We start from the raw sequence: 12,923 nt of genomic DNA on the forward strand, positions 1-12,923 counted from the left end.
TTCCCCAACCTCCGGCTCTGAGACTTCCCTGCGCCCCAGAAAAGCGAAAGGATTTTCTCTTCTTTTTTTTAATAAATATTTTATTAAGTTTTCAAATACAAAGTTAGAAACATACACTGAAGAAAAAAGTAAAAGAACAAGAAAAAGAAAAAAAGAAAAAGAAGAAAAGAAAACCAACCATTCAACACATTTTTATATAACTAACTGGACTTCCTCGCATCTCCCTTACCCTGCATTCTTTATAATAAAGATATCAGCAAATTATTACCTTGTTTCGTACCTTATTTTGTACTTTTCAAATACTATACCTCTAAATTTAACATACTTTTCATCAGTTACTTATATCTTAAATTAAACATAGTATTACCTTAGATTTTGACCTTTTCTTACTTAAAATATAATTTCCTGTTTCCCAAATCTAATTGCTGAAGCTATAGTTTCCGAATCGTGTAAATTTTTAACATTCATACAACTTATATTGTTTTTGTAAATAGTCCTTAAATTTTTTCCAGTCCTCTTCCGTTGTTTCTTCTCCCAAATCTCGGATTCTGCCAGTCATTTCAGCCAGTTCCATGTAGTCCATCAATTGCGTCTGCCACTCTTCCAGTGTGGGCAAATCTTGTGTCTTCCAATATTTTGCGATAAGTATTCTTGCTGCTGTAGTTGCATACATAAAGAAAGTTCTATCCTTCTTTAACACTTTCTGGCCAACAATGCCCAAGAGGAAGGCCTCTGGTTTCTTGGGAAAGGTATACTTAAATACCTTTTTTAACTCATTATAGATCATTTCCCAGAAGGCCTTCACTTTTGGACAAGTCCACCAGAGGTGAAAGAATGTCCCTTCAGCCTCCTTACATTTCCAACATTTATTATCAGACAGGTGATATATTTTTGCAAGCTTGACTGGGGTCATGTACCACCTATAAATCATTTTCATAATATTTTCCTTCAAGGCATTACATGCCGTGAATTTCATTCCGGTGGTCCATAACCTTTCCCAGTCCTCAAACATGATGTTATACCCAATATCCTGAGCCCATTTTATCATGGCTGATTTGACTGTCTCATCCTGAGTGATTTTCTCTTCAACCTGCCCTCCATCCTCTTGCAGAAAACTCTTTGCCTGCCCTGCCCGTATCTCGTTTTTGCTTTTTAATTCCACACACACACCCTTCGGACTTCGTGGCAATCGGGCGCGCGGGTGCGTTTCCTAAGAGAGTGAGGACCCCCGCCTCCTCCCCACCTGCTCCCTCGCCAGCCAGCCAGCCAGCCAGCCCCGCGCCCTAGCCGGAGAGCCCCGGCCGTCCCCGTCGCGCAATCGGCTGGATCTCCCTTCAGCAGGCCGTGCTCACAACTCGGCCCAGGGACCCCAAGCAGCGGATCTCCGGCTCAGCTGAAGAATCCGGCAACAAGCCCCCTCCTCCCCAATCGCTCCGCCGAAATACGCTCCAAAACCCCCCAGATAGGCCGCCGGCCGCCAAGTCTCGTGGCGCCCTGAGCGAGGGTCTCTCCCCAACACCGCCACCTCGAACTGCGTTCTCCCGGCTACCCAAGTGAACCAGCGGCAGGACCCCGGTATGGGCCCCCCCAATATTTTTTATAAGTCGGCGCCCCTGAACTCCAGTGGCACAAATTTCCAGCTTGCATGGAAAGTCTACAGGCATTGAGATTTGAATGCTTGGGGTTTCCATACATTGTCTGTGGACATCAGTGTTTGAGTTCAGTGAAGTGCTGGGAACAGCCCAGCAATGCAGACCTGCTGTGGCCTAAGTTGTCCAGAAATGGCTGCGGTCCTGAGGAATGACAACATTTCTTAAATAGAGAGGCAGGGAAATCTCTGAAAAGGTATCTCTGCCTGACAGAACACAATGCATGCCTGGTAGACTGTGTTCAGCAAAGTACATATAATAAAATATCACCTTCTGGTGTGGTTTTCGGTATTCTGACTATTTTTACCCATCCTTGTAGAATTATATTTCACTTTGAAAAGAGCTTCTAATTGGCTTTTCCTCCTTCCCCACTGCTGATAAATCTCCCCAGAGCAGTCTGTTATGTACATACTTTGAAATTCGGCGCTTCCTTTGAAAAATGTATTATTCCCTAGTCACACTTGATCTTTAGTAATCTTTATTGGAAAGATTCAGGCAGGGGAAAATCAATTTCAAACAACATTGATATGAGAGACAAGTAACAAATAAAATAACTGTACAACCACTTCTTTTTCCAATGTCACTGAAACACTGTTCTATGTGGATTATTTTTAGGATTGTATATGAACAAATAGGTTTTACTATGCACTAAATGGTAACTTTAATGGCTGCATCGCAATAAACCTCAAGCTCACACACTTCCACCCCCAGAACAATCATGGAGAAACTGGAAAACTTTACTTCCATTTTTGGAACCACCAGGGTTTAGCATTCTGTCCAAACCCTAAACTTTGGTTAATTTTAACTATGGCCTGTGAAGGAAAGCTAGTTCCATAGCCCATTCTATTAATTTGGCTTGTTTCAAACAAACAATAGTTAAGGTTCATGGCAATTTGTCTGGTTCACATGAAACAAGCTGCACTTAATCAAAAATGGAAGCAAGAGCATACAGTCTCCTTTGTTCTAATCACAACCATGGTTTATCTCAGAATGTCTGGATTCAACCAGGATCTTATTTTTAAAAATCTTTTATATATTTAGTTTAATAAGTTCTACATAACAGCGAACTTTCTCTACTCTTTATCACTAGTGAAGTTAAGCTGTTTGCATGCACTAAGACTGACAAAAGAGAGAAAAGAATTCATGTTTACAATTCTATACAATTGTAAATCCATGAGTTTTAAATAAAACACAGTGCAAGCTGAGTCCCAATCCTTAGAATATTTATCTCTCATATGTGGAAGATGAGTGTTTGCATGATCATTGTATCTGCAGTAGATTTTAATGGAGATGGGCTGAAACTTTCCAAGCCAAATATATGTATGTATCCACCAGGGTGTCCAGTCCCTGCTGCTGCTTCTCTCACAATCACCACATTAGCTCACATTAGCATTTATTTCAGCTGCCATACTACTCCATGTAGAGGTCCTGCCTAAAGCATAACTCATTCATTGCCTACTCAGCCCAGTGATTACCGGAAGACCTCTATCCCAACCTACAACCCTCAACCTCATTTTGTGCACTCCATCACTTCCTGAAATCGACCCCTTTCTGCCATCCCATTAGACCGCCTTCCTGTTTGTTTCCCTGATTTTTTTTAAAAAGTGTTTCCTCCTGCTTCCTTTCATTGCAGGTTCAGTACAATTGGAAGGGGAAAATAATTTGATAACAACAAATTGATGTCTTAAAAAAATGTTTGACCTGGTTGTGTGGCTTAAGGAAAAGACCTCCCCTTCCCTGCTGCCATGGGTTTGCATAGGGCACCCATGTCAAAAAGGAATTACTTTCACTTGCTTTCCAGAACAGGAGCTGTATCAATTACTGTGTTGAATAATAATAATAATAATAATTAATAATTCTGTACTCATTTGAAAGTAACCCCCTTAAACTCAGTGGAGCTTACTTCTTAGTAGAGCGGAATAGGATTGGGAATTCTGAGACAGCCACAGAAGCAGAGCAGTCTTTATTCTTGATTAGTTAACCCAGGACATTTTTGTCTCTCTCTGCCCATCATTGGTTCTGCCCATGCTCCCTGCAGGAATGTGACCTCCCCCCGCCCCCTGACAGATTACCTCTGAGCAACTGTGGCCCTGGAAAGAAAATAGTTTACTAACCCCTGATCTAGCTTGTGATGCTGCAGACTGTGTTGACATGACCACTGTCGTCTCCTCTGTGTATCTGGGGAGAGGATGTGGTTGCATGGTAGAATTCTGTGGATGTCCCCAATCTGTCCCATGATCAATCCATCATTGCTTTATTTACTTTTCTTTTAATTGCCTGGGAACTGCAGAAGGTCAACATGCAGACCTGTCCATGTGGCCATTAGGCTGAATAAGATGGTTGGTTTTGGCAGCAGGCTTTGGACACAATTGAAAGAGTGCCACTCACACACAGATACCCAAACAATATTGTACCTTCTGTCTCACCTAGTGCTGCTCCTATTACTTTCAGTATAGCAGTAAAATGATGAAAGGGAGGAAGCCCTTATGTGGTAACTGTCTCATGATTTCGGTTCTGACCCACTGATTCCCATGGGACTTAAAACACAACTCAAGTTATCTGGACTGGACCCACTGAGCTGAGATGTTGTCTTAGATCTATAATGACTCATTTACAGACACAAGTATTCTGATTATAAGCACGGGTGTGTGAATTGTTTCAGAATGAACAGGAACCAGTGGAACCACAGTCAAGAATAGCCAAGATACACTTTCACTACAATCCTATGAGTGTTTACTCAGAAAAATAAGCTGTGCTGTTTTCAGTGAGACTCATTCCTAAGTAAACAGACAGAGGACTGTAGTCTTAGACGTTGTTTACTTACTGATAACACACACACACACATATTCTAGGCAGAAGCCACCATGAGCTTCCTTCTTTTTAGAAGTAGTGTTATAGTTTCATTTTTCACATCTTCAAATGTCTACCATTTATTATTATTCTTGGAGTTCTTTACTCATCCTAAAAAAGCATATGATTTTCAAAGATAAACGCATGCAGCTGATCCATCAACCTGAATTGTCTTCAGTCAAAATTAGTAGGCCCATGATGCTGTAAGGGAAAGAAAATGCCCATTAGAAACTGAAAATGTGCACAGCCTTATCAAGTCAACCATTTCAGACCAATGTGTTAAGTTTCTCTAAACACAGAGCTATTTCAGTTCCATATTATTTGAGGTATTCCAGATACTGATTGTCTTTTAAATGTGATTCTTAACATTCACTGGTGTTCAGGGATGGAAGGATCTCTCAGTTCAGATCTCTCAGTTTATCATTTTTCCAATCTTAAATTCAGTTCAGCAGTTTGCACTTTAAAATTATCATGACATTTTGCCAGCTTTTTACTGGGAATTTCTCCTAATCCACACATTTTTGCACAGTTGTGACTAATGTACCCAAATTTTGCAAGCCATTCCCCCTAAAGTAATGCATGTTACTATATTATCTTAACTAATGCATTCATTTTAATGTGCATTTTTACCTAATATATGCATTTTGTAAACATTGTTTGGTTAGAGAACGGTATCACAAAATTTGGATAAGTGTGAATTTAGAAGGGCAACTGTGTCTTGGGTTGCGTGTTGTTTCAGAAAGCATAAGTTTGATATATTTCTCTTTACACGCAAACTGAACTGAATTTTCTCCCTACCGGTGTTGTGAATATCAAGCAGGGAAACATATATTTGGACATTCAATAAATGTATGTTGGAGTTCTGCATTCACCAAATCCTGCAATCTACAGCACCATAAACAGGAACTGAACTGAAGTGTTTCAGAGGTACTTTGAAAACCCCATGCCTCCCTGGTTGTTGTTAACAACTGAACCTTCAAGCAGGTGCCCTCCAGTACAACTTACATTTAACTCTGGAATAGCATGGTTCACAATGCACCGTGTTCTTATAAATCCAAATGCTATCTCCCGCCTTCACGTTTTCCAAAGGTGCTTTGCAGATTTCGCACTAGGAACACACAGAGTTAAACAAAAACCTTTAGTTGTTATTATTTATTTCATCAATTCTGAGTCAGATACCAACCGGGATAAAAGCTTTAGAAAGCTTGTTGAAAAAGTGTGAGCGCCTTTAGCTGGTGCCAAAAAGACAACAGAGAAGGTGCCTGCCTGATACGAAGTGGGAGGGAGTTCCAAAGGGCAGGTGCTGCCCAGCTTCAGCATTGTGCAGGACACACCTCCTGACAAGGTGGCATCTGCAGGATGTGTTTGACTGCGGAGCACAGTGACCAGCTGGGCATGCAGGAAATGATGCAATCTTTTAGGCATCTTGTTCCCAAAGCTTTGCAAGGCTTTGTACACCAAGACCTTGAATCCAGTCCAGTAGCTAATCAGCAGCCGTGTTATGAAAATGCCTGATAGCGAGTCATCTTTAATATACGTTATGGTGTGCAAAACATGGAAGACTCACTAACATTTCAGTACAACTGAACTTAAGATCTCAGAGAAATTCAGCCTCAGGGTTTTTGCCCTGTACAAATATAGTTTTCTTTATTCTTTGGCTGTCATGTGGAGAATGCAGGATCTGTTTAAATGCCATATCCCCATGTTTTTCCCCCTTCCTCACTGCACACCGATGCTAACATTCTACAGAAGGAAAATCAGTGTAGCAGCTTCAGGGCTAGTATATTCCCTCTGCTGTTATGAGTGCTTCCTCCAATCTGTCCCATGATGACTCCATTGTCATCTCCATAAGAGTACCAATAGCAGAGCAGCAAGAGCAGTGAATATTTCCACCCGTGGACCTCCCTTTCCATGAGACAAAGAGGGAGATCTGCCCTATCCTATCATCCTTGGGATGCCCTTCCAGGGACCTTAGGGTTGCTCTCTAATTTGATTTAAAACCCGGTGCTTTGATCAAAATTCACAATCGTCATACTACAAATCCATGCATATTTAACAACAGTTGGGTGAAAGACACGTTCCTACCTTGAAGCAAGTTGCATGACAGCAAATCTGCAAGGCATCAAGAATCATCTTTGTGTCTGTGCCCAAGGGCTTCCGGCAGTAAGTGCACATTTCTTTTTCAATAACGGCCCTGTATAAGAACAGGATTCATTGAGTGAATACTACAGTACTGGAAGGTTTCACTGTGCAAATATTCTCACTTTTCCATGCCTGCGTGAAGTTGTGACCTTCTCACCATGGCTCGATGTGCAAAGAGCAGGCTAGAACCGGTTTCAAGATTGGGTTGTCTGAAGGCATAAGGCGCAAGTCACCTGGGCAAGCCCATGAAGGGGAGCTGCATAACTGCACTGCTAAGCTCTTGCACAGTTCTCATTCATTCAGGAAGGTAGCCAAAGCACAGATAAACAGATCACTTGGAAGAGCTGTTGCTAAACAGTGAATCTCCCAAGGCAGGTATGGGGAACCTGTGGACCTCCAGAAATTGATGGAATCTGACCCATCAGCCCCAGCTAGCATGGTCCATGGTTTAGGGATAACGGTAGCTGTGGTGCAGTAACATCAAGCGACAACTTAAATGTATGAATGGACTGACACAAATCTAACACTACAGACAAATTTTCATATTCACTGACATCATCTTAATAGTCATACCTTTTCAGTGAAATCAATTCACCCACTCTACTGCTAGCAATCTAGCATACAGTGTAGAGAAATCGAGTGAATAATGTGGACATGTGAACGGGGAAAGCTTTCAGGTAATAATAATAATAATAATAATTTTTTATTTATATCCCACCATCCCCAGCCGAAGCCGGGCTCAGGGCGGCTAACAACAATAAAATAAGACAACATTTTAAAGTAATAAGTGTAAAAACTTGGGTATGGGGCAAAACGGACAAGATGTTTCTCACTTTGATGTAAAGAGACAGTAGGAACATTCTACCATATGTGGTGGCCTTGTAGGGTTATTAAAGACTACTGGGAATTCATAATGAACTGAAAAAAAAAATGTTTTAATGATCCTTTACTAAAAACCCAGAAGCTTCTCTTCTGGGTATAATAACAACAGAAGTCTCAAAAGAAGAAGCAGCAAGTGAGTCTATTGCAACTGCGGCCATGTGGATTTTACTTGCACAAAAGTGGAGAACAGACGCAGTTCCAACAAAGGAGGAGTGGCATCATAAACTGCTGGAACATGCGGAACTAGCGGGTATGACTAACAGAATAAGAAACAGAGATTTAAAAGAACTTAAAGAGGATTGGATGTTATCTATAGAATATATGAAAAAGTATTATACTAAGACAATGAACCTAGCGAGATGAGTATAATTCAGCAGTGTAAGTTACAACATGAGATAAAGAGAAGGAGAGAGGAAAATTTAGAACAAGACAATGTGGATAGTTTGGGAACAGAGAGGAAACTTGGAAGGGAGTGGAAGGGAAGTATATGAAAAGAAGCTTTCTTATTCTTTTTTGAACGCAACAGTTGTACTAATGTGGATCTACTAATGAAGAACTGCAGCAGAAAAGCAAATAATAGATGATAGATAAAAGAGATAGATAGATGTTTCTCTCTTTGCTTTCTTCCTCTATATTTCTTCATTCTACAGTGTTCAGTATATATACCCACCTATCAGAAGTAGAGTAAACAGTTTTGATAGATTTTCCAGGGATGTTGTCTTCATAAGCATCATGGGGAAATCTGCTGTGATACAAGGAACATGTACCAAGTGATGAACAATAGGGTTGTTTTTTTTATTTTTTTAAAAATACTTTTCAAGTTTGCACTCCGACAAAGAGTGTATCATCAATCAACATCAAAGCCGTCCACAGAGACTTGAGGGCAGACTTCAAAAATATACAGATATACAAGAAACCGTTTTAAAAGAACAGTTGGGGGGGGGAGGGCAAGATGAGACTTGTATTGCATTATACGAAAAGGGCACAAAACTTGCTTTTGCATGGCTCCCATTATTCAGCAGGGCTCATGCAGAATGAGGATTTTGCCCCCAAGGGGCTTATATCTTAAGAGCATGCTTAAGCACTTGATATTTTAGAAGTAATGGATTTCTAAAATAACAGAAAAGCACACAATAGTGTCAGATAGAGATGTCAAATGTGAAACCATTCAGCAGAATGAAGACAGATAAGGCACAAGGTGAAATAAGAAAACATAAAAATGTGCTATTTTATGTTTTGCAACACTGTTCATTTATGACTCTCAGAAATTTATTGCAGGGCCAGAAAAGAGTCAATAGAAATGCTGCAATCATTGTTTACATGTTTGCAGTCCCAGCCAGGCCAGCAAAACCAGGAGATTTATGATACCCCTGATGGGTTCAACAAACATGACTGCATTCATCTTTGTGGGTCAATGCATGTCTTCCTCCATAAATCCTAACTATTATCTGGTGTTTACATGCATGTATACCTTCTCTCTCTATCTCCACATAGATCCCAGCATTAGACACGCTAAAGCTCTATAGGAATCAATGAGCTGAGCTGAGCTGAGCTGAGCTGTGTATTGTACTGTGGCTATAGTCTGGTAATATATATCCAGCCATTTTGTTTTAATCCCTTATCACTTGCATTTAATTTCACATTTTATTCTGGGATGACATAAAACCATATATTGTATTAGATTATCATTCATTCTATGCATTCAAGAAACCAGAATATTAGCCATGCCATAGCTGGGGGTGGGGGGAAATAACATTGCTTGTGTTTAAACAAATCATGTTTAAACTGTTATTTTTGGAATTAGTACACGAGGAAGTATTTCTGGAAAAATACGACGTGTATTTTTCAGGTACCTATTCTCATATGTCCTTGTGTACACAATTGTGTCCTTTGGACTTGAGTAACTGCTTGAGGCAATACAGCTGAAACACATACAAAAAATGAGGAGAATTTCATTCTCTAAAAATAAACATACAAAAGCGGTAAGAAAAAGCAATGTCATAAGAACAGAGCAAGAGATCCCTGATGCATCAAGCCAGAGGCCTGTCTTGTTCCAGCACCCTGTTTCAGAGTGCCCAACCTGATTTAGTTGGACAGGGACACAATAGCTCTCTCCTGGTATTATTTTCAGCAACTGGGGTTTGGAGGCAGGCTACCCCTGTTGCTGGAGGGTAGCTTATAACCACTGTGACTAGTTGCCATTGCCTCAGCCTTTAAACTTGCTGGACATCACCATAGCTTGGGTAGCAAATTCCATAATTAACACTGCATGGTGTAAAGAACTGCAATTCCATTTGTCTGGCCCAAATCTCCTGCTATTCCATTTCAGTGGATGGCCCCAGGTTTATTAAGAGAAAGGAAGGGAAACTTTTCTCCAGTCACCTTCATGATGCCACCTGCAAAATACTTCAGGTTCCATTGTTCACTATTTAGGCCCTGGTCTTGACCACATTTTTGAAACACTGGATTGATACGGACAGATGTTTAACAAATGGTAACTTAACACAGGGCACACATATTTGTTTAGAAAGCTGTTCCTGTTTCAGGTTTTACCTGATGGAGAGAAGTTGTTTTTTAAAAAAATCACAATTCTGTGTAGGATCACGGGCGAATACAATCCTAAACTCAATGGAACAAAGCAAGAATACAGAGTTCCAAGGTGGTAGAATAGACGGTAAGACTTCATACTGTGGCCAGAAAGAACTATGGAAAAGGGAGTTTCTGAGAGAAGCAATTTGTTCTCCGATGCTTGCCCAAGCAATTCTTTTAAATAAAGGGGGTGGTTTGTACATGCAGAACGCTTCTCTTCCCTGAGATTTACAGACGGGCAAAGCTACGTGTGTGTCTTACCCACATTGAACTTCCCCACCTGTACTCAGAAAGAGTTGCTGGCCTGGGAAAGCTGAATTTCTTCTAACACATTTTCCTTGGTAGGGGTTTATAGGAGAGATAGCCTTTTGCAGCTGGGGGAAAAGGAAAAACACTCCATTTATTGGCTTAAGAATACTGTACCTGGATCCTCTTGTGTCCTGGTATAAATGGTTCGTTTCTGACGGACCACCTGGAATACTGGCAGATTCATGGTCCTGCTCTGGTGCCCTGTGGAAGACAAGGTTGGAGTAAAAAAAAGAAGTCTAGCCATGATTTATCTGCACCACATGATTTATCTCTATTCTTCTACTATGCATGTAGCAAAGGAGCGGGATTTAAAATATTAAAAGGGGAAAGAGGAGGGTGGGAACTTAAGAGGGAAAACTCTCAGAGGGAATGCATTCATCAAACACCGGCTACTCTGCCTTTATTTTGAATGCCTGTTGTTTTTGTGCCAGAGCCTTAAGCTCTGCTAAATGAATAGCCATCAGTGCCAAGCACTGTTTTATATGCAGAACATGTAGCCTGAGAGAGGGCCTCTCTGCTGTTCTTCCAATCTAAAGCAATGAGGCTGATCTGGGAGCAGAGAACAGAGCTCATTCTTCACATACAATCTTTGGCTGCAGTCCTACTCTTGCTTGAGCTGACTCTGAAGTTAGAGAGGTTTCACCCTTGCCACCATTCCACCAAAGGCTTCATTTAATTAAAAAAAAACAGCCAGCAGCCTAAGGGGTTTATCAGACCCCGGAGAAGCATCTGCAGTGGTGAATGGAGAAAGGAAAAAGGAAGGGGAAAAGGCAACATTGTATACTCATACCAAGTCATACTGGTGAGGAAATGGAAAGTGTGGGATGACATTGGCTTGAAGCTTCATCTGACCTCCCCACAAACAAATCAGAACAAATGCACAATAAACACGTCCTCTCAATTAATAAACAAGTGACATGAATTAACCTCTACAGGACTGCCATGGTTATAAGAACTAAGATTTAAGACTCACCTCTTTTTGTTTTGATCCTCAGGAGAGGATTTTACTACAATGAGATCATCTAGTTCTTGGCTCCTGTCAAAGATAAAGAGCAGAGCCTGATGACCACAAAATACTGGATGTTTTACTGGACGTTTTAAAAAAATGCAAACACGAATGTTACTTTATCAAGTCATCAATGATTTCTGTGAGGCAGGATCTGTTTTAATTTTTATATCAGATTCAAGCACCAGACAAAAAGTATGAAGCATGATCTGCTATGAAGAAATATGCCCCCTTCATTACAAATCAAGACATTTGACTTCATGTCCCATAGCCTGATCCTGTGTTTATTTATCAAGACATAAAGCCTACTGTATCTAATAGGACTTGGTCCCAAGTTCTTACACATTATTGCAGTAACTTCTTAGAAAGTAAGTGTGCTTACGACCATCCCACTAATCATGCCTACAGCTCACCAAGCCCTAATTCCATGTATCAGTCATTTATTCATTTTTGAAGAGGCTTGCTTAGTTAAACGTTTGGAGCATAGCAGCCTACTGCCCTCATCCTGCAGACTTCACAGGAAGGAGTGCTCCACTCCAGAGCTTCGTGTTCACAATGATGCACACAGAACTCTTTCCTGACCTGCAGGACTCCACATGCTTCTATCCTCCTGGTCTCCAATCACTGCCATCTTCTAGGCCCCATTTCCTGCTCCTCCCAGGCTATCCTTTTCCAGGTTCCCTCTCATGGAGGAAGGGAAAATTCTGGACATGCATTTGATACAGAAGTAGTGCTGCATGGGCATGGAAACCATGTGCTCACAGCTACACATATGTGGGATGTAGCCAGTGTTAGTTCTACTCAAGGGTAGACCCACTGAAATTAATGGCCATGACTAACTTAGGTCTGTTCATTCCACTCATACTCTGAGGAGAACTTAGGTGGCTACAAACCCTACATTTTTAACTCAAGCCACAGGTAACAGATTTTCTAAAGTGCAGGAGAGATAAAATTTAAAAGAATTGCCTTTTGTTTTTCTGAGCAGTGTTATTTACAGCGATGAGGTCATCTAGGTCTCTTCCTCTGTGAGAAAAGCAAAGAAACAAAAAAATTGGACTAGTTACTTTTGCAAGAAACGGACCGCTGATCACAAATACTCTCAGGGAAGAGCGAGGGGAAGAACTTAATGCATTAGGTAATTGTCAACTCATACGGATATTCATTACAGCTAATAATTCCACCAAAATGTTTTCCTTCCCAAGATTTAAATATACTAAAATTATCCTGAGATTTGTTTCTCTTTTCCTGATTAAGCGACATGATCAAAACTAAGCTTCCTGAAGAACTCTAATGCCAGCACATAAACCTACCCTGATATAATGCACGACATCCCATTTATGTCAATGTAAAGGAAATGCAGTCTGAATTGGAGGGAGGGAAACATCACTAAGTTTCATGTCATTTGCGGACGGAAAACAGCAACAACAGTGAATATCGATGGCATTCGCTGAATTGATTTTGTTTCCAGACCTAGGACAATTTCTACTCCTGTTCCC

At 40.8% G+C, this 12,923-nt stretch overlaps 1 protein-coding gene across 6 annotated transcripts in view; it reads right to left on the reverse strand.

Annotated features, from left to right (window-relative positions):
• Positions 1 to 2,110: 2,110 nt before the first annotated feature.
• The window catches only part of SCEL (sciellin), a 57,105-nt gene continuing 46,292 nt past the window's right edge, over positions 2,111 to 12,923 (reverse strand). For 3 of the 6 annotated variants that reach the window (XM_082218737.1, XM_082218738.1, XM_082218735.1), the window contains 8 exons: positions 12,394 to 12,450; positions 11,395 to 11,457; positions 10,536 to 10,622; positions 9,377 to 9,445; positions 8,194 to 8,268; positions 6,585 to 6,693; positions 5,505 to 5,607; positions 2,111 to 4,700 (listed from right to left, as the gene is read on the reverse strand). In XM_082218737.1, coding sequence (XP_082074863.1) covers positions 4,684 to 4,700; positions 5,505 to 5,607; positions 6,585 to 6,693; positions 8,194 to 8,268; positions 9,377 to 9,445; positions 10,536 to 10,622; positions 11,395 to 11,457; positions 12,394 to 12,450 — 580 coding nt within the window. In that variant the 3' untranslated portion in view covers positions 2,111 to 4,683. The remainder of the gene's footprint in view (positions 4,701 to 5,504; positions 5,608 to 6,584; positions 6,694 to 8,193; positions 8,269 to 9,376; positions 9,446 to 10,535; positions 10,623 to 11,394; positions 11,458 to 12,393; positions 12,451 to 12,923) is intronic. The other 3 variants (XM_082218736.1, XM_082218740.1, XM_082218739.1) reach the window with 3 other exon arrangements.

The sequence above is a fragment of the Podarcis vaucheri genome, assembly GCF_965113315.1.
Source record: "Podarcis vaucheri genome assembly, chromosome: 4".
NCBI classification, from domain to species: domain Eukaryota; kingdom Metazoa; phylum Chordata; class Lepidosauria; order Squamata; family Lacertidae; genus Podarcis; species Podarcis vaucheri.